Source organism: Fusarium solani (genome assembly GCF_023522795.1).
Source record: "Fusarium solani strain SB1 chromosome Unknown bctg00000001, whole genome shotgun sequence".
NCBI classification, from domain to species: domain Eukaryota; kingdom Fungi; phylum Ascomycota; class Sordariomycetes; order Hypocreales; family Nectriaceae; genus Fusarium; species Fusarium solani.
The window spans coordinates 3,386,659-3,412,763 of record NW_027072156.1 but is presented as its reverse complement, the minus strand read 5'-3'; the positions used below and the strand labels follow the sequence as shown (position 1 = coordinate 3,412,763).

General features: G+C 54.3%; 6 protein-coding genes across 6 annotated transcripts; 2 read left to right on the top strand and 4 right to left on the bottom strand.

Annotated features, from left to right (window-relative positions):
* Positions 1–186: 186 nt before the first annotated feature.
* On the bottom strand, positions 187–1,192 carry MRS44_003162 (uncharacterized protein; the record flags this gene model as incomplete). The annotated part of the gene is made up of 2 exons (XM_046282965.2): positions 187–756; positions 893–1,192. 2 exons carry the CDS (start codon positions 1,190–1,192, stop codon positions 187–189), a joined length of 870 nt encoding a protein of 289 aa, XP_046137268.1.
* A 1,257-nt stretch (positions 1,193–2,449) lies between these two features.
* On the top strand, positions 2,450–4,323 carry MRS44_003161 (uncharacterized protein; the record flags this gene model as incomplete). Its single annotated transcript, XM_046275302.2, has 4 exons — positions 2,450–2,508; positions 2,628–4,020; positions 4,077–4,250; positions 4,306–4,323. The coding sequence occupies 4 exons, from the start codon at positions 2,450–2,452 to the stop codon at positions 4,321–4,323; spliced, it is 1,644 nt and encodes a 547-aa protein (XP_046137266.1).
* Positions 4,324–5,431: 1,108 nt separating this feature from the next.
* MRS44_003160 (uncharacterized protein) lies at positions 5,432–9,147 on the bottom strand (the record flags this gene model as incomplete). Its single annotated transcript, XM_065623116.1, has 5 exons — positions 5,432–5,969; positions 6,016–7,608; positions 7,679–8,405; positions 8,459–8,824; positions 8,946–9,147. 5 exons carry the CDS (start codon positions 9,145–9,147, stop codon positions 5,432–5,434), a joined length of 3,426 nt encoding a protein of 1,141 aa, XP_065479188.1.
* Positions 9,148–17,448: 8,301 nt separating this feature from the next.
* On the bottom strand, positions 17,449–18,343 carry MRS44_003159 (uncharacterized protein; the record flags this gene model as incomplete). Its single annotated transcript, XM_046275301.2, has 2 exons — positions 17,449–17,911; positions 17,967–18,343. 2 exons carry the CDS (start codon positions 18,341–18,343, stop codon positions 17,449–17,451), a joined length of 840 nt encoding a protein of 279 aa, XP_046137263.1.
* A 999-nt stretch (positions 18,344–19,342) lies between these two features.
* Positions 19,343–19,906, top strand: MRS44_003158 (uncharacterized protein; the record flags this gene model as incomplete). Its single annotated transcript, XM_046283877.2, has 1 exon — positions 19,343–19,906. The coding sequence occupies one exon, from the start codon at positions 19,343–19,345 to the stop codon at positions 19,904–19,906; it is 564 nt and encodes a 187-aa protein (XP_046137262.2).
* A 76-nt stretch (positions 19,907–19,982) lies between these two features.
* Positions 19,983–21,978, bottom strand: MRS44_003157 (uncharacterized protein; the record flags this gene model as incomplete). Its single annotated transcript, XM_046272031.2, has 2 exons — positions 19,983–21,753; positions 21,809–21,978. The coding sequence occupies 2 exons, from the start codon at positions 21,976–21,978 to the stop codon at positions 19,983–19,985; spliced, it is 1,941 nt and encodes a 646-aa protein (XP_046137261.2).
* Between the last annotated feature and the right edge of the window lie 4,127 nt (positions 21,979–26,105).

Genomic DNA, 26,105 nt, shown 5'->3' with positions numbered 1-26,105 from the left:
GAGAGGGAGTTTTCTTTACTCTATTGTTCCCGTTTCTTTCTGAAACCTTTCCGAATATCATTTCCTTAATGTGAAAACCCCTTTGAAAAGTGTGCAATGGCCAAGCAAGCATGCGTAGTGTGACCGAATCCATGAACCCACCAGAACGCCTCCCCGATATTATCAAAGTCTGGCTGATGATGCCGCTCACTCCTCTGCCTTCTCGCCCGCCTGCGTATCCTGGTCCTCGGTGTCGTCGCCCATCTCGACATCCTCGTCTTGAGCTGCGGGCTTGGTCTCCTCGGGCTTCTCCTCCTCCTCCTTCTTATCCGCGGCAGGTGTCTCCTTAGGTTCAGAGTTCTTAGCCTGTGACTGTTCGAACTTGGCCTGAAACTCGTCCCTATCGGCTTCAGGCAGTTCCTTCCAGCCGCGGGCCAGCTCACTCTCCACGTCGACTTCGGCGTCACCGTCCTTATGCTTAGCCTCGAGGGCGGGTCGTGTCTCAGAGCAGTACAGCTCAAAGGCGTCGGCGGGCTTCTTGGCTTCCTTAGAAACGCCGTTGGCGCGCGGGCCCTTGGACTGGCTCTCGGGCGGGTGCGAAAAGGTCTCGGACGTGGGCGAGCCAGCGTTCTGGGTGTTGAACGAGGCACCGCCAGTCGCCTTGGCCTCGGCGTCCGGCATCATGGACTTTCGGTGGCCTCGCTTGGTGCGCAACGGCTTATCCTTGGGCTTCTGGGGGTTAGCAGCTAACTCACTGGGGATGGCGAATTGGTAGTCCTAATCCAAGCGCAAAAGCATCAACATTGAACCGGGCGCCGGCGGCAGACCGGAGAGAAGGATTTGCCAAGCAAACGCGAAGGGAAAGGGTTTGTGCCGAAAGACTGGGGGGCGACGAAAGAAGGGGAGAGCGTACTGTAGGAGGTGGGCTAGGGCTGCCATCAGAATCTTCGACGTTGGCGCTGGTACGCTTCGCGAGTTGTTCGAGCAAGAAGGCGCGCTCTATTCGCAGCTTCTCGACCTGGCGCTTGATACGGGCGAGGCGGAGGCGTGCGGCATCGTTGGCGTCTTCAACTTCGCTCGTGCGGTTCTTCAGCTGGATGCATTTCCGTCGGTAGGCCTCCTCGACCGAGGGAGGGAGGGCAGTGGGGATGGCTGTCGAGCGAGGAGGAGGAGGGTCAGCATCTGGTGCTTTGCGCTTGAGGGTGATGGGCATGGTGGATGTTGCGAGACGAGGCGATGCGATGCGATGCTGGACTCAAGAAGGGTGGCGCGAAAGGAGGCAGGGACAGGTTATCGCGATGACGATGAATATGGATACGTCGCGACGGATGTGAATGAGGATGGTGGAGGGTGCAAGGGAGACATCCATCGATGCGTGCGCTCGCTCAGCCTTATCCGTGGGCTCAGAATTTGGACGGACGGGAGCCGGGACCGCAGGCCAACAAACAGCAAGAACCCACTGTGAGCCGTACAGACATGGACTCCATTGAACTTGACACAAACAAGAAACTCACCAGGCATGATGTGAAGGAAGGTGTTATCGCGATGAATGACGCCGCGTCGCGACAAGAAAAAAAGTGACTATTCTCCTTGGTGGTGCAGTATGGGATTCAGCGCGACGGCCGCGGCTGGTCAATTGGAGGATTCCGGCGCAGTCGTCGACACGGTGGAGGATCTGGCTGTATCACGGAGGAGCAGGTCGTCGACAAATAAGGCGTGTTCTCGCGGTCGAGTTCGATGCTGCAAGCCCCGGAGAGTCAATCGACGGTGGAAAAATACTAGGTAAAAGATGCCGAGGGAGGATGTGGCGCCGGCTTGAAAGAGGCAAAGTTGAAAGAGTTTGGATGAGGAGAAAACGCGGGAAAAGGTCCTGGCCCAGGGCATCAGCCATCACGAGCCGTGCCGCCGTGGCCGGGGAGGCTCTAGCGATGGTGTCGCTGGTGCTCACCACCTAGCAACGTCCTTTCGCGGGTCCCCGTCTAGAGTCCAGCCACAGTGCGCAAGGCTGTCAGGGGCTTGTGGCGCAAGCATTGGGACGGCTATGATTGGATCACCAGCCCCTGGCTTGCCCCTCGAGGGAGGGACAAGGCTGTCAAACTTGGGGTAGATGGGTTCACTCTGATCACTCAAGCCATGTAGGAAGTTTTTAATTAGGTAGATGTCTTTTTGATCAAGTCTGAATATTCTTGAAATTTTATCTCATCTTCTACTTATCCATTGCAGCAGCCTGACCGGGTAAAAAAAATCATTCACAAGCTGGCATCTACCAGAACAGGGGTCAGCTAGGCAGCTGGGTACGTACCTACCCACTAAATCGACCGCCCACGACGCCCGTGGAAGTTTTTATGGTGGGAGGGAGATTGGAGCTGGTGGGCGAAATCCATCGTCAGGAGCATCACCCTCAACTTCACCCTTGACACTCTCGACCTTGCCACAACCAGACTCGACCCGTCGCTCTGTGGCAGTCATCATGTCGCTCAACATCCCCAACGCCCCCAACGCGGGCCTGTTTAAGCAGGGCTACAATAAGTGAGTTGAGTTCCTGTTCCCCTCCTGCTCCCGTCCTTTGGACAGCAGCTCCCCGCCTCTTGATGTCTTCTTCGATATCCTCACATTCAGCGCCGCAAATGCTTACAGTTCCTCTCCAGCTACGACTCGGAAGATGGCGCCGTCCTGCGCAACATCGATGCCTGCAGGGCCATCGCCTCTACCGTCCAGACCTCGCTCGGTCCCTACGGTCGCAACAAGATCGTCATCAACCACCTTCAGAAGATGATCCTCACCTCGGACGCCGCCACCATCCTCCGCGAACTCGACGTCGTCCACCCCGCCGCCAAGCTCCTCGTCATGGCCAGTCAGCAACAAGAGGCCGAGATGGGTGACGCCACCAACCTGGTCATCGTCCTCGCCGGCGAGCTGCTCCGGAAAGCTGAGGACCTGCTGCGCATGGGTCTCAAGACGTCTGATATCGTCATCGGCTACGAGAAGGCTCAGAAGTTTGCTCTCGAGACCCTCGAGGAGCTCTCAGTCGACAAGGTGGAGGATATCCGGGATCAGGAGGAGCTCAGCAAGGCCATCAGCACCGTCATCGCCAGCAAGCAGAACGGCAACGAGACCTTCCTCGCTGATCTTGTCTCGGAGGCTGTCCTCGCTGTGCTCCCCAAGAACCCCGCCAACTTCAACGTCGACAACATCCGCGTCGTCAAGATCATGGGTGGAAGTCTCGAGCAGAGCAGAGTTGTCAAGGGCATGGTCTTCCCCAAGGAGCCCGATGGATCTGTCAAGAAGGCCAGCCGCGCCAAGGTCGGTGTCTTCACCTGCCCCATCGATGCTGGCCAGACCGAGACCAAGGGTACTGTTCTCCTGCACAACGCCAAGGAGATGATGGACTTTACAAAGGGCGAGGAGTCTCAGCTCGAGACCGCCATCAAGGAGCTTCACGATTCGGGCCTGCGCGTCGTGGTCTGCGGAGACCGAGTGGGAGACCTGGCCATGCACTACCTCAACCGTTACGGCATCCTGTTCATCCGAATTCTCAGCAAGTTTGAGCTCCGAAGAGTCTGCCGTGTGGTCGGTGCCACCCCCTTGGCCCGGTTAGGTGCTCCCATGCCCGACGAGATGGGAACTATCGATGTTGTCGAGACCCTTGAGATTGGCGGTGACCGCGTCACTGTCTTCCGACAAGAAGATGAGGTCACCCGGACGGCCACCCTGGTTCTCCGAGGTGCCACCCAGAACCACCTTGATGATATCGAGCGTGCTGTTGACGACGGTGTCAACGTTGTCAAGGCCATTACTCGCGATCCTCGATTGGTCCCCGGTGCTGGTGCCACAGAGGTTGAGCTGGTTGAGAGGATACAGGCTCATGGTGAGACGACTCCTGGTCTTAGCCAGTACGCCATCAAGAAGTACGGCGAGGCCTTTGAGGTTGTGCCCCGAACCATCGCCGAGAGTGCCGGTCTGGATGCCACTGAGGTTCTGAGCCGACTTTATGCTGCTCACGCTAACAGCGACGACTGGGATACTGGTGTTGATATTGAGGTTGGTTGATACTGTTCATTGAACCCTGGAATATGGAACTGACACGTGAAACCCAGAACGATGATAACACTGGCACCCTTGACGCCAAGGACGAGGGCATCCTCGACCTTCTCATCTCCAAGCAATGGGCCATCAAGCTCGCCACCGAAGCCGCTCGCACAGTCCTTTCGGTTGACCAGATCATCGTGGCACGACAAGCTGGTGGACCAAAGCCCCCGGGTCCCAACCCTGTAAGTTTTCAAGCCGACTCTATGCTCCTAGACATACCTTGACTAACTCATATAGAACTGGGATGAGGACTAAAGGGCTGAGTTAAGTTCAAAAGGACAAGGCAGGGAATGTGTGAATAAAACTCCCGGTAGTATGGGCGGTTAGATATACCCTCAACTAAGGCTGTCAAATCATGTGTGAACGGATCAATGTGAAAACCAAAAGGGCAATGCGCAGGATTTGCGATGCCTGTATCTAGAGTAGCCATTCCGGCCATAATGGTAAATACCACCAAGGGACTAATACCCAGCCAGTGCTTGTCAAAGTTACGATAACGGCCCATTGTTAAAGTGTAGGCTAACCACATGGTCTTTGTGACTCTTGATGAGTATGCCTGCGACAGTGTTGACACAGTAACAAGAGAAATCTTGGGTAACTTTCCTCGACTTTCTCTCGAGGGAGACAATCTTGTTCCAAAAACTTCACAAAGACTTCACATTGGACTCGGCAGCAGATAAGATGGGGTCAAAAACTTGTATTCAACTCGTAAATCGCTCTCATTTGTGTCGACAGATGCGCACAAAGGGATATATATATATATATATATATCTCAAAAGATGTCTTGCAGATGCGACGGTAGAAACCATCCAGCACATGAATTATATCATACAGGAAAACCCGATAAAGCAGTAATCGCCATTCGTGGTATACGGGAAAACGCCAGCTCCTCAGGCTACTTCTCTCAAGTGAACCTCTTTTCCTTCACCGTTCCCAAGAAACCAAACATTTAGATTTTTCGCCAAAGACGATATGATATAGCAACGCATGTGCCCCGTCACCCATCTGTCAGCAGGTATATGCCATTGACAGGGGTGACTGCTGAGCATGCAAAACAGTACGAAACAAGCAAACGCATAGTGTGAGCCTGGATATGCACCAGATGGCGGGGAAGACAAGGGGTATCGAATAGCTCCGTTCAGAGGAGTTGAAGTCGAGATGATGATGTTGTGGTATCCATGTGCAAACAAATAAAAGAAGCGCCAAGGGGCAACGTAGAGATACGTGTAGAGATGACATGGGGAACATCCAGGTGATGGGGTCGTGATGGGTCGTTAATCAAGCCGGAAAACCAAGACGCCAAATCTTCGCCGCACGAAATGAAGCTTGAGCAACAAGTGTCGAAAGAAAAGGGAGAGGGTACTCAGGCCTCCTCCATGATGCCGCCCTCGCCGCCGCCCTCCTCGCGCCATTCACGGCTCTTCTCCGTGAGACGCTTGACACCGCCGACGCGGGCAGCCCACAAGCCCTCGATAGGGGTGCGGAAGGTGAAGGCACGTTGGGAGCTGATAACGCCAATGGCTTGAAGGACGGCCTTGCGGCTGTCACGGCCAAAGACGGCTGGGTGGTTGATCCACTCCAGGCTGCTCTCCAGCTCAGCATCAAGAGCTGCAACAGTGCTGGCGTCGATACCAGCGCCGAGACCGAGGCCATCGTTGGAACGGCTGCGTCCAACAGTGGGGAAGCCGTTGATCGCAGAGGAGGTGGCCGACGCCGGGGGCGAAGGGCTGTTCTTGCGATCGGGGTAGTAGCAGGTCCTGGCGAACTGTCGTTTCCAGGGTGAGGGGTGGACGGGGCCGATGGAGTCGACTTGTTCATGGGAGGGATCGGGGCAGCCCTCCCTTTCCGAGACCCTTGAGGATCGATCGGGTCTCATTGAGGAGAGTGTGGGCACGGTCATGCTGGCCACGGCTCACCAGAGTCAGAGCCCGAGTGAGCATATCAGACGTGAGCAGCTCCATGCGGCGCTGCACGATGCTTGGGTGAGGAGGGATAGGAGGAGAGTTCTGCCATGGCTTCTTGGAGCCACCGCTAGATGGGAGCATCGTGATGGCCAGGAGGGATGGGCGGGGCATGTGTGTAACGGTACCCTCCCGGAGAATATCGCCCCAAGAGAGATCCGCTTGGATCAAGGGCACCTCCTCAACCGAGAGGGTCCTCTCATTCTCGTTGTCCATGGAGCCGCCAAGGGCTTCCAGGCCCGACACGATGTTGTCCCAGGGGTCCTGAGGCAACTGCTCCTGAGAGGAGTTGTCGGGGAGAATGACCAACTGAACGAGAACATCCCGCTTGTCACCGAATCGGAGGTCGCCAAGCGAGGCTTCCGCGTCCCGGCCGGTGGCTCGCTTCGTAATCTGCAGCGCGCCGCTGATCTTGTGGAACTTGGCAGGGGAACCCTCGGGCAGCTTGAGCTTGAGCTTGACGTTCTGGTGGGACAGGGTCTGCATGCTTCCGAGGCAGCCAGCCAGACACTCGCGAAGCATCATCCAATCCTTGACGTAAGTGTAAGATGCCTTGGTCCTGGTCGACAGCTCGATCATAGTATCGGGCTTGTGTGTCATGCCCAGACCGAACGAGTGAATAGTGATTTTAGCCGCCTCAGCTCGGGAGACGACGAAGTCGACACTGTCGGCATCAGAGGTGGATGCGTCGCTGATGAGCATGATGGACGCAATGGGGTTGTTATACTTCCTCTGCATGAGGAGGTCCATCGCAACGTTGGCACCCTCAACGACATCAGCGCGGTGGCTCTTCTGGCCAACAGGCTTGATCGAGGACAGGATATTGCTCCAGCCAGGCCAGGCCTTGGTCGTCATGCCAACAATTGGGACACCACCGCCTCCTGAGCCGAAGGTGACCAAGCCCATGCGGTCTCGCTCACCAAGAGTGTTGACCATGAACTTCAACGCATCACGGACGAGGTTGATCTTAACACCCTGCATTGAGGAAGAGATGGGCACCACAACGACCACGTCAATAGGAACGTGGATCGAGTTGGTCATAACGGGGCTCCTTGGGAAGTTGGTATACTCGGTCGGTGCTGTTGTCACTGACCTAGCACCACCCCAGGATGAGGCCACTGAAGAGACCCGTTGTGGGCGCGAGCGCTGCCACTCAAGCTCCTCATCAGTCTCAGACTCGCCCCGGTCATATTCGGGGCTCCGGACAGGTGATGTCTCAACGGCATTCAAGTCAAGGAGGGCTTGCTGCCACAGCTTGAGTTGGTTGCGGTTCTCGAATCGGAGGTGGAACTGAGGCAGCTCGGCAACTGAGAGACTCAGTGTCAGGATGTTCTCGTCAATGTTTCCAGTCTCCGACACCTCGTTAAGATGCTTCTTGATGAGGATGGATCCTTTGAGGGTGCATCGAGTTGTCTTGCGAGGTGCGCCATTCTCATCCCACTGCTGCGCCATCTGAGGCGGGATCTTCTTCTCCTTGACGCAGATAAGCATCTCGGCAAAAAGGAAGCACTCCAGCTCCTGCCATGAGACTTTATCTTTACCCACTCTAAGGGTGCCGTAGAGTCTAAGCTTGCCGAATCTGTAAAGCAGTTAGTTGTCAGGTTCCAATCGGTGATTGAGCTGTCCAAAAACACAGCGCCACCACTAACCTGCTAAAGTCTAAGCCGTGCCAGTTGTCGACGCGGTTGCGAAGACTATCAGTCATCTCCTCCAAGACTTCTGTTGATTCATAAGGGTAGAAGCGGGGGGCGCTTCGCGCAGGCGAAGGTGGCCGGCCATAGGTCTCCTCGGCACGGTTGACCACAGGAGGCGGTTGAGGAGCTGGTGCTCCCAAATCTTCCGGATCCGGCCTCCACTTGTTGTCAGGCACCTCGACAGTGACCAGGCAAGTGAGAGTCTGTTGTTGGCGTGATCGGTTGAGGGTGGGGAATTCTGAGCGCACCGTCACGATCGGTGCTGGGATAGGATTTCGGGTGATGCCACGAGGGCTAGCAGGTGTCGTCTCCATGGCCTGAACGTCGTAGTCGTGGCGCCTGGGAGGTCCGCTCTGTGTCGTCTCGGGATATCCTCCAGATGATGCAACTCCTGTGGCCTCGCTGTCGCTACGAGCATGACGCGAGGGGCCGTAACGATCTGAAAGAGCCTCCCGGCTATCTCTCAAGCTACCCCGAGCAACACTATCACGGCCACTGTGTTGCTGTTGTTGTTGTTGTTGCTGTTGTTGCTGCTGCTGCTGCTGCTGCATATGGCGTCTTTGGTTGCTCTCCAGGCTGGGTGGTCGAGCAGTCTGGGTATCCCAAGGAGTTGCTGTCGGGGTAGGTGTCATATTAGACCTCGAGTCACTGCCTGCCGAACGGACGATATTGCTAATTTTCTCTGTAATTGAATTAGCGCTTTGACAAAGCCTCGTCTTGGGACGAGAGGCGTACCTATATCAATCACATTACCACCTCGGCTAGTGTCCAAATGCAACGGCGCATCGCATGACGGGCAGTATTGTGATTCAAATTCACGAATGAACTCGTAGAAGCACGCCTCATGGGAGACGTGTGAGCAGGAGAATTGCAGGATGCGCTCGCCTCGCAGAGTGTGCTCAAGAGGCTCCTCACACACAGCACACTCACTGCCCACAAAAGTGCGCTCTCGTCGCGAGCGACTTCGATCAGCGTTGGTAGCCATGACGTTGTTGTCGATGCTTCCGACTTTACGCGAATTAGTGCTAATACCTGATCTCACTGAGCCAGCGGAAGAAGCTGAGCCCTGCCCTCGAAGAGATCTGGCGGTGATCGAATGTCCTGTGAGGCCAGGTCAGTAAGACATGGGATAATTGAGTTGAAATCGCATTGACTGGCTCAAACTCGAGCCAGCCAAGAAACCCAAAATGGTTGCCGTGCGACTTCCAAGCCTCTGACGCACCTTTTTCAGGATAGGTCGGTACTTCTGAGTAGGAGTTGGGGTCTGTGCCGGTTCGAGGTCTTCGGCTGCTTGATTTAGAGGATCGGGAGCCAACCAGGCCGAGGTCGCGAAGGTTCGCGGCGATTGCCCTGTCGTCCTCCCGGGTCTTGCTTGAAGTGGTAGATGCGGCGTAGTCTTGGTTCTTGCGATGTCGGCGAAACATTTAAAATCGACACCGTTTGCGCAGGGTGTCGTCAGGAAGATTAGGTTGCAGGGTGAAGCAAGCGGTTTGCGTTCGACCAAAGGCGAGAAGCGATCGCTCCGAGTGGGACAACAGAAAGATGGTGTTTCCTTTAATTACACGGTATCCAGCGGGACAGTCTGTGCATAATGCAAGATCCAGGTCGGTGAGAAGAGATATCGGTGGCGCGATCGTACTCGAGGAAAGATGAGATTAAGACTCGACTTCAGCGGGGAGCGGAACGTCTGAGAATCCAGATTGGAAGAGCGTTGGGCAGGCGGTGCGATGAATGCGATGCGACGGGATGCGATGCGACTCAATACCCTTGTCGGTAACTGCGCCGCTGAGATTCGGTGAATTGGAACGTCGGCTCGGCCGTTTCGAAACCCGTCAAGAGGGGAGAGAAGAGGAATTCGCAAACGAAACGGGGCCCGAAGCAATTATCAGTGACCGCCTGAGGGAATTGAGCGTCGAGCTGTGTCTTGTCGCTTGTGATGATGCAGTTTGCGTGGGATGCTGTTGCTTTGCGATACGCCGGATCCCGATACTTTTGCTTTTTAGCAATGCGCGATGTGATGCTGACCCTGGATTGTCACTCACTTTAGGAAGTGACCCAGAGGCTCTGCTCCACTGACGGTATAGGAAGCAGCCACAATCGTCTCACCACGGCAGTCGTCAGACGATGTCGTTGCTTTGTCCTTGGGGGGCTCGTCCGATGAAGACGTTTGGCGGAGAGAAGAGAGACCGCCTTGGTTGTGGGTATAAGAGTTGTCGATTTTTCCTTTTCGCTAACGATTTTTTTTCTGTGTCGACGTGACTTCCTTTCTTTTTTTACTTTTCGTCCAATCCCACCTTCTTTCTAGCGGCAGGAAAGGGGGCAGCTAGTTGTCCTGGTTGAGGGCGGCTCTGCCTGAAGGAAAAGGGAGAGGGGAAGGAAGGAAGGGAACGAGGGGAGAGGGCGGGAAGGCGAGATAAGGAAGAAACAAGATTATCAGCACTTCACAGCAGCAAGAGCAAGAGCCAAAACCAGAGAAAGGTGCGGGCGTGGCGGGCCAGGGCGACTTTTAAGGAATCGGCTTGCTCTGGTCTTCCATGGATGGATGGGATGGATGGGATTTCATTTGCACCGTACGACCGGGCCATTAACCTTGACTAGTAGCAACCAAGGGCCCGCGGTGTGGTGCTAAGATGTTTGGTGCCAGGTACAGACGACAGGCAGCACGCACTACGGAACGGAGCAAATCCCCTTGGAAGCTTGGGTTGTTCTTCCATGGATGGGTCCAACGCTGCCACCACTTGACTTGACTTCCATGCCCCTTCTTTCTGGGGGCCACCCGCCCAGCAGCAGCCCAGCAGGTGCCTCACGCAGAACGATGAGCAGGGATCCATGGATGGCTGCTTTCGCTCGCGGTGGCCGGAGTGGGGCCCTCCATTAAGCGTCCACGGGTCCCCCCTGTTCAGCTTCCAAAGGGTCCGGGCTCCGCGCAAGGGCCCCAGGGCTGCGCTCAGAGGCCGGCTCCACAGCACCCAGGGCTCCCGGCGCCCCCCCCCCCGGCGCCTCCCCGGCAATCCATCTCCAACACTCCCTTTGGATGATAGAGAGAGGGCTTCCCCCCGCCCCTTGGCTTTTCCCAGCGTTGAGGTTCCTTCCGTCGAGGCTGGCCCATTTCCAGCTGCTCGGAGTCCAGAATGTATTGGATGGACGGGAGCGAGCCGATGAGGCGACCCAGCCATGCCCAGGTCAGGTCTCTCTTTGTGCCAGAGCAGGGCGAATTCTCGGGGAAATGGGTTCTCTAGAAGGACTCCATGTTCCGTATAGGGAAACTGTTAATTCTCTTGACTCGTCGCGGTTGTCACCTAGAGCGAACCAAAACCCTTCGGTCTTCAGGAGTGTAACCAAGGGCCAGGGCTTTGGAAGCCACCGCGGCCAGGAGAGGAGTCCAGCACCGGCGAAGCACCAGCACCCAAGCCTCCCATCGCTCAAGCTAGCGAGGGGTCCTGTCTGGAAAAGTCTCTTCTTCCTTGGGTATGTACGTATCCGACATGCGCTGCCCTTGCCTGGTGCCACCACGCAGTCAGTGCGCGAGTTGCTCGATGGCGTTTTGGCGGAGTCTTTCTCTGGTTTGGATGTCTGAGAGCGTTAGGTGCAGCGTCCGTCCGGGGGATGGATGGGTCTCTAGCCATCTCGATGCAGAAGGAGGGCTTTCCAGGGGTTCTGTTCTGTCTGGGCTTCCATCCTCTGCAACTCGGCCGGTACCTTTTCACGTGGCTTTCACGGGTCTTGAGCGATCATCACCACTGTGAGCGACAGTTCCAGCGACCAGGGTCGCATCCCCAGGGCATCTCTGACAAGCCCACCACACCACACACCACACACCTAGTCGTCCTTGTTTGGCAAATATGTGTCGTTACCGTGGCTGGTGTGGGTAAGGGAAGGGATCCAAACCCAATACCGGCGGCATTGAACCTGGGCACACGCGAGAGAAACACCAGGCAAGGCAAACCAACCCAGGTGCCGCGCCGCTGTTGCAGTTGCAGTCACCTCACTGGACAGCTTGCCTCTCCCTTTGTTGGTCCAGCTCACCGCGAGACAGAATAGAACAGTCACGCGCGTTGGGTCCGACTCAAAGCGCAGTCCAGAAGGAGGAATATATCTCTCAGATCAACCCAGTCCAGGCCGTGCGAGCGAGGTTGCAGGTGATGCGGCCGACAGCGTCAGCGTTCATTGGCGAGCCAAGTGTCTCTCCACCACGCACAGCAGGAATGCGTCTCACCTTTCAACTGCGCGGAACACTCTACCTGGGGGACGGATACGTAACGGAGGGGTTGAGATTCATCCTCCAGAGCACGTCCGGAGCAGGCCGAATTCAAGACTGGCAGTCCAGTCTCGCTATCGCCGTGAGCTAAGCACGGTCGTCGACTGACTGATTGCCTGTCCTGTCCAATCCTGACCCACGCTCAAGATCGACCACCGGCTCCTACGGGAGTGCCCTTCAGCATGGAGCTTCTTTCAAGAGACCCGCCAGCAAAAGATTCAGTGGTCCCCGCGTCAGAGATCTACTGAGCCGTACGAGATGAGACTGAATATGGTGGATGACAGTTACCGAGTCAGCACGTTGTGCTGTTCTGCCCAACTCGCTGATCTCTGCGCAGGGAAACGGTGCTACCTAATTTTAAAAAATTCGGATGAGCAGTAACGATATTTGTTTTTTCAAATAGACGGGTCAGCATATAGTGTTCAAACTATTGCTGCTGGGGTGAGTTGATATTGTTCCTTGATATGATCCATCACCAAGTCGGTGCATAGCCTAGCGGATATTGGCCAAACGATAATAGTCGATAGCAACAAGAAAACTCAGTTAGGGGTTTGACGATTCAAGCCCTGGGAAAAAGAAACAAGACCCGGTCTAGAATTCTGACCCAGGCGGCCAGCTGGTCACTATCTAAGCAGACCCCTCAGGTTCGTCACATCCCCTGCGGGATGGAGCACTTGCTGATAGGATTGTCCACCAGGTGGCCACCGCGGCGACAAGACGACAGCTTCCACAATGGGGCGAAGCAGAAGCGCTCAAACACTGACCTGTTGCCGAGACAGATTCCTCTCAGGCAAAGGTGGACGAGATGAGACAAGCCTGAGAGGATTTCAGGGGTTGCTTGTTTCTTGGTGCCGGATTTGTTTCTGTTCTGAAACCGAAAAGCCTCAAGCACCCATACAAGCAGGCACCTTAAGACGGCGGCTTTAAGACAAGGGGCCGCCTCTGTCAACGGTCGGCAACCACCTCAACGGCGCCCGGAAAGCCATGGTGGTTTAGACCAAGACTCCAACGCCCACTAAAGCGGTTACATGACGGCATGGTCTGCCGCAAACGTAGCACAGAGGGCGACAAGCCTCTGGCCGGGCTTGCCCTCAAAACATGTCGCCTCGCGTCCGCCGCGGTTGTAGCATGGCAGATGGCCATATAGCGCGCGTGTTAAGAGCATCGTCAACCAGACGGCGTCGTCCCACGTCCACCACTGACATCGATAGCGCCCCGTGGCCCCCTTGTCACCCTTGGTCAGGGTACATGACAAGAGAGTTGAAGTGGATGAAAGAGGCGATTGGCCGGGTAGTCTCCCCGGCATCCATCCGTGTTGGGTTGGGCTATCCTTGAGCCAGCGGCCGTGACCTGCAACGAGAAACCAAGAGGCAAGCAAGCATTTGCGTGGTCATTGCTCTCTTGTGATACTGTCAACGCCGGACCATTTGGGGAGATCAGATCGACAAAGAGAACTACAAGATTCGAAACTGATTGTCGTTTCTACCACAAAGAGGCCCAAAGTAGCGATGAAAGGTCGAAACCGGGCTGAAAGAATGCCGCTGTCCAAGCCTCAGTCAGTCAACCTAGTCAAGCAAGACAAGATGAAGGGACGACTACCACCTGCCGTGACATTGGACCAGACCCCAACGGGAGGCTATCCCCAAAAGGGCATGTGGCGCAATCCGGAACCCTTCCCTTCCAGGGCTTCAGGTTCCAGTCCAGGGAAGAGTCTGCGGTTCTTGGTACCTTCCTTCCAATCCTGATTGGATCTAGCCCTGGAACCCCAGGAGCAGCATCCTCATCGGAAATGAATTGCAGGTTGGTTCCTTTCGCTAGCATAACCTTCTTGGGAGAGTCGTGAGCTCCCTTCACATCACGGCTCTTGCTTGCTGCAATGCAACTGCCAGGCTCGAGGCGCGATTACGGCACGGATGGACACTCACTCTCGGCTCTCGCTATCCCTCTGCTGCGCATACTTCGCTAACAGCGCTTGGCGGACTACCTACACGCGAGGCGGCAGAACAAATAAGCGACCTTGTTTGTGTGTTTGTCTGCCACACAGTGCATTCGAATGCATCTGATGGTGTGCGGAGGTCAAGCCTAGAAGGGCTCGAGAACGGAATCGAAGCGTCATTCCAGCAGCTGGCTTGCATACGGTCATCAGGCCTAGCGTCCTTCTTCAGCTGTTCCAGCGAATCTTCTGTGGATATCGCCCTTCCACGAGACGCCAGACGACACCACTGCATGAAGAGCTGCCCAGCGTCTGTCTGCCAGACGACGAGGTCAGACGGGGCGAGCCGATGGGGCGACAACTGACACACAGACACACTTGCATACTGAGTGCGAGGAGCATGTTGTATGCAGTCAGGACCCCTGGAATCCTCCTTCGCCTCAGTTGAAGTCATCCATCCATCCATCCATGGACCTCATCTTATCTCGGAGGACGAGGTCCAGCACCATCTACACAGACCAGGTGCCGGTGATCTCGTTCGACTGCCGCTCTCGCTCACTAGTCATCCACGTTGTCGGCCAGCTTGTCGCCCTGTACCATACTTCCACAGACACGAGGGGTTGCTGAGCCGTCGAGCAAGGTTATCCAGACGTCCGTCCGAGCGCGCAGGCGGAGACGTCTCCCATGAGCGATAGCACAGGGCTTCATGCTGGGTATCCCATGCTAGCTCATCATCTAGCATGAATGATACCCGCCGTTATTATTACGGTGGCCTTGCCTGTCATGACAGACGGCTCGCCTGTGCGAAATGATCACATCATCCACAAGATGGATTCCTGCCGGCGATGACATATGTCTTGTTCCGGGAGGGGGGGGCTGTCATGTCGGATTTACAGTGCTCGCAGGGCCCTTTTTGCCAGTGCCCCTTTCTTGCCTCTTTCGAGAAGATTTCCGGGGTTCAGCTCCCCAAGCTCACTCAAAGTCTGGCGCCACGCAACCGTCAGGTTGGTGATGGCAAATTCGCCAGGCTCTCCACGCCTACACACCTATGCCCCGTGGCTTGGTTTGACCTTGACTTGGAGATGGCACGGACCTTTGGCCGCAGAAGGCCTGCAGCACTCGCGCGTGGCTCCAAGGCCAAGTCTGGTGGACTCATGCAAGTTGACTCGGGGATCATCAAGATGGCGCCCCGCCTCAGCCCGCTTCGCAGTCGAGGCGAATCATGGACCAAAGACATACAGCATCGGGCTCGCACTTGAGCCTGCCAGGCCTCAAGAAGCACTATTCGTTCTTTTTGCTCCGGCCAACTCACAGCTGCCTTTGCTTTTTGCCGTCGTGCAAGATACGATCTCTTTCTCCGTCCACATGGGTTCCTTGGCAAGCAAGAGTCGGCAGCACCAGGTTCGGGAGGCCACCAGTGAGTGGTCAACGTTGTGGCTCTCCACAGAGCTGAATTGCCCGATCGTGTTCTGCTACCGTTGCTTTTTGTCCGATCTAAGATTCCGCTGCCGGTAGTGAGCCTCTGCAGTCAGCTTTTGATAACGATTCCTGGATACCTTTCACCAAGACCACCATGGTACAGGCCACGCAGCATCAACGACAATCATGGCTAACCTCAAGCGCTCGCTCGAAATCATTGATTGCAAAGGGTCATATTGTTTTGTAGCATGTGTCAACTGTGTCTCGCACGTCCACTGACACCTGCTGTCACGTTAATCCCACGTGGCTGACTCGGCACCATGCTCTGTTACCCAGACTGGGACAGCCCTCCCTTTTTTTTCTTCTTTTTTTTATTCAACGGCCATTCCAGAAACAAAAATAGTTCAGCAGCTTCCGAGTCCCCGAGACATTTGTTGGTCTCAAGTGGCTCAAGTGTGTGCCGGCATGCAGGTTGATCGCCAATGACAATCGGGTCAGACAAAGTACAGATGTTGGAGGTACGAAACGCGAGTCAGAGCGTCCTGTCCAAATTGCCTGCGTCGATCTCCCGAGCTCAGCATATTTTATGCAGAAAGCATCAAGGACAGGCTTGCCAGGTGATATCATTCCGTCGTCAATCAACTAGGTTTCATAACCTGCGCTCCATAGCCGTGTGAGCAGAGTGGTTGGCTTCTGATATCCGCGCAGGCCACGAAGCATTATGCATTCTACTTCCTGCCTCGTGTGGTGTTGGCTTTGGTGAGGTGGGATTCGTCACTCCATGTCACAGTTTCCTCGCCTCTTCGTCTCGCATGTTTGGATGAGGATTGGCAGCTGACTATATGTGCCTTGTTATACATGGTCAGTTCCGGGGTCCTTGAGGACTATTGATTCGGACCCATCCCATCTGCTACGGGCTTCTCGAGGACCCGGTGTTCCGCGCAGCTATGTGACGCCAGATCGTCCGGTCCTAGGACAACCAACCGGCACAGCACAGCCATTCTGCCGTCAGAGTTGACTGACTCTACGGTTGCTGTCAAAATTCAAGGCTGGGAAACTCGATATGTTCCTGACTCTAACCGTTTCATCCCTCCCCCCTGACAAGGACTGGTGCTGCAGTACGAAGCCAGGGATCAGGGCAGTTGAAGCCTGTCTCGAGCGTCTCAATTGGGTCACAACCCTAGGAGTCGACGACGGTCCACAGCAGCAAATCCACCTTTTGACGCGGGGAATAATGACTGCATTCGTTGATGAATCCTTCTTCTCTGCTTCCTTGGGTGTGTGAAGCAGCTGCAGATCCAGATGACGGTGCCGGGTCTGGAGTCTTCCGGTTCGTCGAAACTTTCCGGTGACGATTATCGCGTCGTCGTGCCTCCAACTAAACTCGTGTCCGTCCGCACATACGCCGATCAGTCGACGGTCGCTCACCAAGAAAAGGCCCCCACATGATCTCGGTAGACACGCGGCGATTCTGATTTGGATGTGGATATGGCAGCTATCGCAATGTCAGAGTCTGCGGATCCGTGTTTTCGTCCTGCGTAACCACGGATGGATGGGTGATAGCCGTCGGCAATGGCGAGCTTGGTCCCTCGGGATCTCTTGCATTAAGCAACTTGCCGTGAGCTAGACCAGCGTCAATGCTGATCGAGGGACCTCCCCGTGATCCAGGCGGTGGATGGTGTCGTTGCTATCCCGTGGATCCATCCAGTGATGGTGCAGGGTAGGTGACGTTCTACCAGCTTCAATGGGAGCAAACTGAACGTAACTCAACTCAGGCTTGAAATGTGTCGATTTTACAAGGGCTACTATCGTTAAGCTGTCGTGGCGATGATGTCTATTCGTATGCATTTTTGCTGTGGCCAGTCCTGCCGGAAACCTGTCATCTTGTCGGCAATCAGATTATTTGACGGTATTATGCATGAACAGCCGCGAATCAACGCCCATCCAGTATCTCACAGCCTACCGCTCACTTGTGGCACATGGGATGCGAATAACTGCAGCCGAGCTGTCACCAGAAAACAAACGTGCATATGCTATTCTAGTCCATCCAATATTAGGCCGTGTACATAGCAAACAACATCAACGCCAATACAAAAATCCCCTCCCACATCCTTTTTACTTGACCAAGAACCCGGACCGCGGCTTCGCGGCGCTCCGATTCCGCTTGAGCAGCAGCTCCCTGGAACTCCTGGCGTGCTTGCGCAGCTTGGGCGCCATGCTCTCGTCCACCTTTTTGGCCACGCGGTACACCGTCGACCCAACCCTCTCGTCCTTGGGTCCGCGGTTCTGACGCGCCAAGGTCCTCTCCACGGCGGTGACACGACGCTTCCTTGGCCGTGCCACCGCCTGATCGTCCTCGTCGGCGCCCTCGTCCTCGCTCGACGAGTCTGTGAGGAATTCTGCGGGTAGCAGGTTGGGCGTCTTGGCTGGCTGTCGCTTCTGGACTGCGGACTCAGCGGGCTCAGCTGGAGCGCTTCCGGCGACCTTGGCCTCGTCCTCTAGCTTCTTGCGCTCTTCGGCTTGCTGCTTGAAGAGAGTATCCCTTTCCCGGCGCTTTCGCTTCTGCGCTGCGGCTTGTCTATCCAGAGGTTAATGGCTGTGAAATTTGGTCGACTACCAAGGATAGGACTCACTCTTGGGCAGCCTTCTGGGCCGCTTGGCTAGACTTTTTGATATCAGATGCCACCTTGGCTGTGGAAACAGCCTCGGGAGCCTCATCGTCACTAGATTCCTCCTCCTCCTCCTCCTCCTCCTCCTCCTCCTTCTTAGGAGCCTGCACCGCGGACTTTGAAGGCGCAGGCGCCGGGATCTCGTCGTCATCCCCAAAGACCATCATTGTACCCTTTGCCGGCGCCGAAGCAGGCTTTGCGCTCTGAGCAGAGTCGCCATCCTTTGCCCTGACGGGGAGTTTGTGCTGTATCTTGGAATCGTCTGATGCTGAAGACTCGACTGGTGTCTCGACTGGAAGATCCTGGTCGGACTTTCTCTTGCGGGTTTTTGCTGGTGCCATTGTTTGGTGTCGCTAGCTGGTGAGCGCTCTGGTGAATGTATGCGACGAGATGAGATGAAGAGAGCTCCGAAGTCGATCTTCTGATTTCTGTGTGACGCTGAAAATGAAACCGAAATAATCTCTTTCGAGTGATTGTTTAATATGAAGGGTGGCAAATAAGCGCCTCACTCAGAAATGATGTCGAGTTTGGACGTGAATCGTGTATCAAGTTCCCTTTTCGATGCTCGAAAAATTCAGAATGAGGTTGGTTTTTCGGTGTGCTCTGCTCACCTTGTGGCTCCGCGAGACGTGATTGGTCCGCTCACCTGTGGCTGCTGGGATTGTGGCTGGTGTGCGATTCAACCTCATGCAACTCGACAACCTCACTCCCGAGTTGAGCAATTGGCAATTGACGGGTCCCGAGGGATTTTACCCTGGAAATTGTAATTCAGAGATAATCAACACCACTCAGCGGCCATGTCTCGTCACTTGAGAGCCCGCCGGCTCTGCTCACAGCTACTGTGCTCTACCTCGAAACCTCTGCTCACAACGCAACCTTGCGGTTTAAAGGCTGCTGGCAGCAGTCAATCTACCAGTACCGCACTACCGCAGGCACATTCATATGCCACGCAACAAGCACCGCGGGCACCGCGAGCGCCAAAAGCACCAGCGGCTAGACCGTCCAACTCGGAGCTCTTTGACATTTCAAGCATCACACCTGGGGACATCAAGACAATCATTGATATGACGGAGGGGACCTTTGACACCTTATCCCCGGAGGAATACCATAAGGTTGCTTTACTGTTCCAAGACGCCATCAAAAAGGGGGCATCTCCCTGGAGTGTCAAGTTGCCGAAAGGTGAACATCCCATGTTGATAGAGCCCCATGGATGAACTAACAAGATGTATTTAGAGGACGATGTGCCAGCGCATGTCCTGCATGAACTAGCCTGCATCTTGAGATTTGCAACCAAACAATCTCAGTTATTCGCTGGAGCATTGTGGACAGCAGCATCAAACATGGGCTACAGGCCGTCGACCATCTCCCTGGCGAGGGAGATCATCGGGAGCGGCTTCTGGGGCAAAGCCTCACAGTACAGGAACATCGAGTCCCGATTCAAGCAGATCGTGCAAGAAGGAAAGGACAGAAACGCCCTCACTGCCGAAGGTGAGAGGCTCTACAGACTGGGCATGTACGACGCCGCTGTAAAGGTGCTGCAGCGCGCCCTCGGCCCCGAGGGTTCAGAGTTCGAGTGGAAGCATCACTGTCAGCTGTGCCTCGGGAGATCGTATCTCAAGCTCGGAAGGACTGCTGAAGCGAAGGAGTTGCTCGAGGGGGTTGAGGGAGCTGGCTCTGGAGAGGCGGCCGTCGAGCTTGCCCAGCTGTTTCGGACGAGCGACCCTGACAAGATGGAGCAGTACCTTTACACGGCTGGCATAAACGGACGCTTGGAAATGTTTCGACAGCTTTCGGAGATTGAGTTTGAGAAGGAGGCGAGGGAGACGGATAAGGCGTCTAAGAAGGAGCACAATCTCTGGGCGATGGAGTGGTCTCGTCTGGCGGACGAGAGGGAGAAGATCTGACGAGGCCACTTTACGACTCTGGCACTGTACACTATAATCTGGTTGCATCCGGGAGATAACTGTATCTAGATATGGGTTATGAAACAAAGCCTCGTACTAATGTCTTTTGCTTCTTTGCAGCCTTCTCGGTACTATGCCTCCTCCCACTTCGTTTACCCGCAGTCTCACCGTCTTGATTCTCAACAGAAGCTGTACCCTCTCCTTCCTCTTTAGCTTCATTCTGTTCTCTATCATCTTCATCATCTCCCCGATCAGCGTGCTCCCCATCGTCGCTCTCGATCTCGCCCTGGATCTCTCCACCATCACCAGAAGGGAACAGCTCCCTCCAAGTCCCATTCAGAACCTTTTCGTCATTCCCATGAAGTCCGACTTTGTACGCTGTCTTCATGGCAGCAAGGCACGCATCTCGTCTCTTTGAAAAGTCAAACATTGGCTTGGGATATGTGCCCTCTTGGACATCGTTCAGACCATCTCCCTTGACGCGGACGCCCGCCTTCTTCTGATCGGGCAGAGGGGCCTTCCACGGCTCGTATATGTACTTGGCGTCCATGTTCTTTAGTTCAGGAACATAACGACGGATAAAGTTGCCTTCTTTATCCCACTTCTGGCCGAATGAGACGGGACTGTAGCAGCGGAAGTATTGTGAGAAGAAGGCTGTGCAGGAAAGCCACTGCCAGTTCCCAGCGTTGCAAGCAGGCTCGTGATCGATCAACCACTCTTCAAAGACCTCACAGCCACGCTCCCAGTCAATGTAGCATCCGCCTCTTGTGAGGAAGCACGCCACGGCGTGACGTCCAAGGTGATGAATCCAACCCTCCTCCTTCAGCTGCCTCATGAGAGCATCGATCCAGGGGAAACCAGTCATGCCCGTTTTCCATCTCTTGAACCAGGTATCTGCTTCTTCAGAGTCGATGTGGTACTCTCCAGTGACAAGGCCAGTTTTCGAATCCCTCTTGGAGGGAAGATGCCAGGGGATGAAGCGGCAATACGGATTCTTGACAGTCTGCATAAAGACATTCCCCAGGGCTGCCTGAGCTGCAAAGTACATGTCCCTAAAGAGAAGTTGGCCAATGAGACTCTCTGGAGGCGATGAAGCCCCCTTTCCGTAAGCATCGACAACTTCTCGGACGCGCCAGTAGAACTCTCGCACAGAGAGTGCCCCAAAGTGCAGGAAGGGCGATAGAAGAGTTGTAGACTGCGGCTCAAACTGGGCCGGGCTTGTCTTTGGCTTCTCAAACTTGGCTGTGTATTTCTTGTCGGCAATAATCTTGTCGAGTGCCTTGAGAGCGAGAGTTTCACCTCCTCTGTGGGGAGTCGTGGCTGATGGAAAGCCCAGCTCTTCCATGGTCTCGATGGCAAAGTCTCCGTTTGGACCAGATATCTTGATGTATGCCTGATCCTTTTCTGTCCTTTGCTCCGAGTTGAAGTCTGGTTTTGTTTCGGGCTCTTCTTGCTCGAAGTCGACTGGCATCTCTCCAGGATCTGGAAGATGCTTCGGAGCAGGTATCGGCTTACGAACCTCGCCGAGCCTAGCACCAGCTTGCTGAAGCTGGGTGATTGACATTGTGGGCTTACCACCGTGCTTCTCGACTATCTGGTCGCTATCCCAGAGTGTTCTCCCCGTGCGGACAATGACCTCGACGCCTGCCTCCTTGGCAGCCTGTGTGACAACATCGTCTCGCTCACGGGCATAGCTGTCGGTGTCTTTCTCAAAGACGAGGTGAGTGACATTCCAGGCCTTGAAGAGCTTTGGGAAGAGGGTCTGCGGAGCTTCTCTGAGGACAAAGAGCTTTGACTTGGGGTTTAGCTTGGTGATGGACTTGGAGAGGTCATTCTGGCAGTCAAGTCTACGTCGAGTTAGCCCACACATTCAAAACAGCAATGTATCTCCTCATCACTCACAGAAACTGCCATCGATTAAGACCTCCACGCGCTCGATAGACATAGTGAGGATCCCACGTGAAGATGGGCCAAAGCACAGCCGGGTCGAGGTCAAGGGCGGCCTTGAGAGCTGGTGAGTCGTGCAGCCGCAGATCGGTGCGGAACCAGTAGATGACGCGGGGCTTCCCCATTGTTGAAAGTCACAGTTTCTACGCCTGAGGGAAAGTAGGGATCAGGTTTTGCTGAGATCTCGTGGTGTTGGTTTTTGACAATTACAGAGTCAATGATGTCAACAACTTGTTAGTGTCCCAGCCACCGGGCTTTGAGATGGATCTGAGACAAACAATTAAACTACGTGGCGAGATTTCTATCTGTTTTCGCCGGCTCTGCTCAATGATTCTTTTGAAGAATCCGCACATTCTTTGTCTCTTCTGATTGTCGTGTCTAACAACCTCTAGTGGGGTGTAAATGTGCTATACCGCATGTCGCGCAAGATGGATCTGCTTGCTCTGCGCCCTCACCGGGGTTACTTCCAGATACGGTCAATGGAAATTGTTTTGAATAACAAATCACTCTCAATGTTTGGATATTAAGATACGGTGGGAAACGTTCCCACAGAGGGTGCTACTCTCGATAGTCTGCAACCCAACTTAGCAAGAGTTATATCGGTCCGGTTACTATAGTCCATGTTAGGATAGTTTCAGGCAAGTCGTTTTTCGGTGGCATATATGAAGAGAAGCTATATATGATGCGAGTCACAAACCCTGCACATAGCAACCGGCAGGCTTGGTCGTCTCTGTCGAACGAAATCATGATCTAACTCGACACTCCAACCCGAGAACTACGTGATCTGAAAAAAGTCATGCCCTGTGCCTGCGCAAGAGACCGTCTCGATATTTCCCCCGGTCAGTTGATCATATATACTCTACACCCCGTTGTTCGACATTTATCTGCCATAGCTGGACAAGGGTTTAAAGATGAACTGTTCTCGGACGCAACCCTATTTTTACCAATGCGTCTTCTAGAGTGTCATGGAATAATCTAGTCTTCCCGGGTTGTCTCTGGTAGCGCCAGACCGGGCCCTATATTGCGCGGTGAGTATGTGCTGGGTTTCAGGTGGTCCCTGAGTACAACGTCTGCGATGGACAGATACTACTGACGGTTTCAGGGCGCTTCTTGATCTCCTCCCTGTTTAGCTTTTAGTATAGGCCGTGATATTGCTATTGAGCCAATGCAACGCTACTGGTGTTGTCCGGAGTTGTTCGCTCGCACTCCAAGGTGCAGGGATTCTGGGCACTGAGTCTCGGGACGAAGCGCTGGAGAGTCGGGAGATGTGATTTTTATACGACAGTGATTTACACTGAACACACAAAGCCATCATGTGGTTGTCTTTGGTAGGCTGCCGTCTTTGGGAGGCCAGCAAGTGTTGCGCCACAGATTGAGCTGAATCCAAGCAACATGCCGACAAAAGGGGCAAACCAGTTATCTGTCTTTTCAAAACCTATCATCTATCTAGGAACCTCTTATCAATCGATCAGCAAGTAGCAACCCATCCCCTTAACCCACGTGCCCCGCGAAAAAGGCGACAGTTGTCGGAAATGACACTGAGACATAGGTAAACCAAGACACGGGCTCAGAGCGGTTTGCCAACCCTGGTCCAGATCTAGCCCGACCGATAGTCCAAGGTCCAAACTCCGCGAGACAGTGTTTCAAAGGCCCAATTGTCAAATAGAAGTTGCAGCTGTAGCTGTCGCCTGGTCGTGACAGTTGATCTAGTGCTGCACGCACAGTCAGCGGCTGAGGAGTTGTCAAGGGAGTTGTCATGACAGCGGCAAGTTTATGATGACATATTTTATTGTTTTCCTGTTTCCTGGTTTCTACCATCTAGTTTATTGTCGTCTTGTCTACACTTTATTGCCTTGTGAGTTGAATCATGTCTCACTGTTCATTGTTGTTTTCCTTCAGCGGATAAAAAAACGCCAAAGTAAACAGTCAGACAGTTGGCACAACTACGACAAAAAGCGGTTTCTCTTAGCCGCATTTCTTTATTTTCCCGCTCAATGTAACAGGATGGACGGGAAAAAAGTCTGACGCACTGCAGCGGCTTAGACGTTGGCGTACTCCACCAGATTGCCCAACCCGCGGTTCAGGGTATGAAGCTTTGATTTCCGAGCCGCGGGCTTGGTATCTCGCCAAGGGGAACATGTGAAGGCTCTGAAGCATCATCTACCAACTGTGTGCGCGTCTTGTGGGTAAGGTGACGATCAACTGCACGCCGTCGATCAACTAGGTACGTATGAACACTCGGTCTCAGAGGCTGAGACCTCGATTGAGGCGTGTGCATGAGGTTTGCTCACCTTCATTTCCTACGAACTGAACTGGAGCCGCGACATGTCATCCAACTGAGCAGTCAGATCCTAGCGGCTCAGCCTCTTAGCTGAGAGACCACCGTTGAGAACTATCGAGGAACGGCGTCGATGGGCCATGCGGCCATGCAGAAGCGAAATTCACGTCATGCACACTAGAATCGTGGTTCCCCAACAATGGATCTGGGTCATTGTCTCGAAGCTCCCCCGCTTTGGCTGACCAGAGCTTGAGCCAATGTAGAAGTAAGTAAACAAAACAAACAAAAAAGTCAACATAAACATCAACTTGGCACTCTTCTTTTTGGTGAACACTGCCATTGTCTATGCACACCCTCGAGACTGAGTGGGGTTGTCCAACATCAATGCAATTTCCACAACGATAAGCTTTGTCTTGTCAGTCTGGGAGTTCCTTGCTTGCCTCCAAGAAACAGTCTGTTCAAAGGCCCGCAGAAGTATCCAGAGCCTCAACGGTGCACATGAGCCGTTGTGGAATGTGCCAAGCAAATAATTTTAGATGCTAGATTTCAAGCTCATGTTCTTGCTCAGTTAGGCTGAAATACCGCACCTGTTGGGTGTCACGAGAAGAAGATGTACGCGTGGAAGAGCTCTGTTGACTGGACTGTATTAGGGTTGGCTATTTAAAGATCGATCGTCGTGATCGTCCACAGATAGCTAGAGCGATTGAGCTAACGACAGACCAAGTTTGGATCTATCATTACTCACCTCGCAGTTATCAACCAACCCCAACTAGCAAAGATCTCAAGTCCGGAAAGACAACCGACGATATCGGCAACCAACCGTGCACGACAGACGGGAAGGATCATGTGCAATATAGAGGTTGATTGCTCTCGGTCTACAATGACGTCGTTTCGACGGGTGCAATATGCTGCCAATATACCATGGCAAGGAGACGCCGGCGAACCTCACCGTTGGTCCTGCGGCCTCTCAGTTGACCATCGGTACCCGGGCGATCCAGGCGGGAGCCCGTGGATGGCTGAACCCTTCCGAGAGTGGAGTTGAAGGAAACTGAAGACCATTGTGATGCTTGTGATGCCTGCCCCGATGATGAACACTCTGCAGCATCACCCTGGCGCGGGGAAACACGAGAGACTACGACAATAGAAACAAAACCACCTCGATCTGTAGAATTGCTCCGTCCATCAAGATTCGGTGGGCGGGGTATTTTTGTATACACCCAGAGTATCCAAGGACCTGAGACACCGATCTCGGCCAAATTGGGCATGAAAGGCCTGAAGCTGAGGCATCTTCACTCGATGAGGCGAGCTACGTGGCTCTCAGCCAGCCAACATGGCAGAGTTCATCACCAACACAAGACTCTAGACCATCGGAGCCGACTTCGTATTTGACAGCTGTTGAGGCGCAGCAGATACCAGCAACGACAGCGAGAGGGACAAGAGGGAGATCCTTGGAGCGGTATGCGAGGGTTCCGCTGGGTGATTGGCGATGAGTGTGGTTCGAAGGATGAGCGGAGGTACATGATGCCTTAGCGAACTACTCAAGGCACTGGCCATGAGGTTGGTTAGTTAGTCACGGGAAGAGAAAACAGCACCTCTTGATGCTATCTGCGGCCCCGTATCCCGATACGTACGGACGTCGAGGCAACACCATGGCGTGAGATGTGAGAGTGTGCGACGTGTCGATTTCCACCCACACCCTATTATTAGCAAACTCCCGATGTGATGTGATGCGATGCGGGGGCTGGCTTGAGCATCCAGTCGAGTCAAGCCAGCCCATGAGCTCGTCTTCCCCAGAATCTCAGTCAATGTCTCTGATCAAGCCGGCGAGAGCCTGACATGCGAGACATTGGCCTGGGTGTGACCGTCGCGAACCACAGTCATAGGTTCGCGGCATAACCACTCAGCGCGAGCAGCGCAGCAAATCCGAGAGGGTGCCTCGTTCATAAAAAGAAACAGACCAGTGCCCTTTCGCCA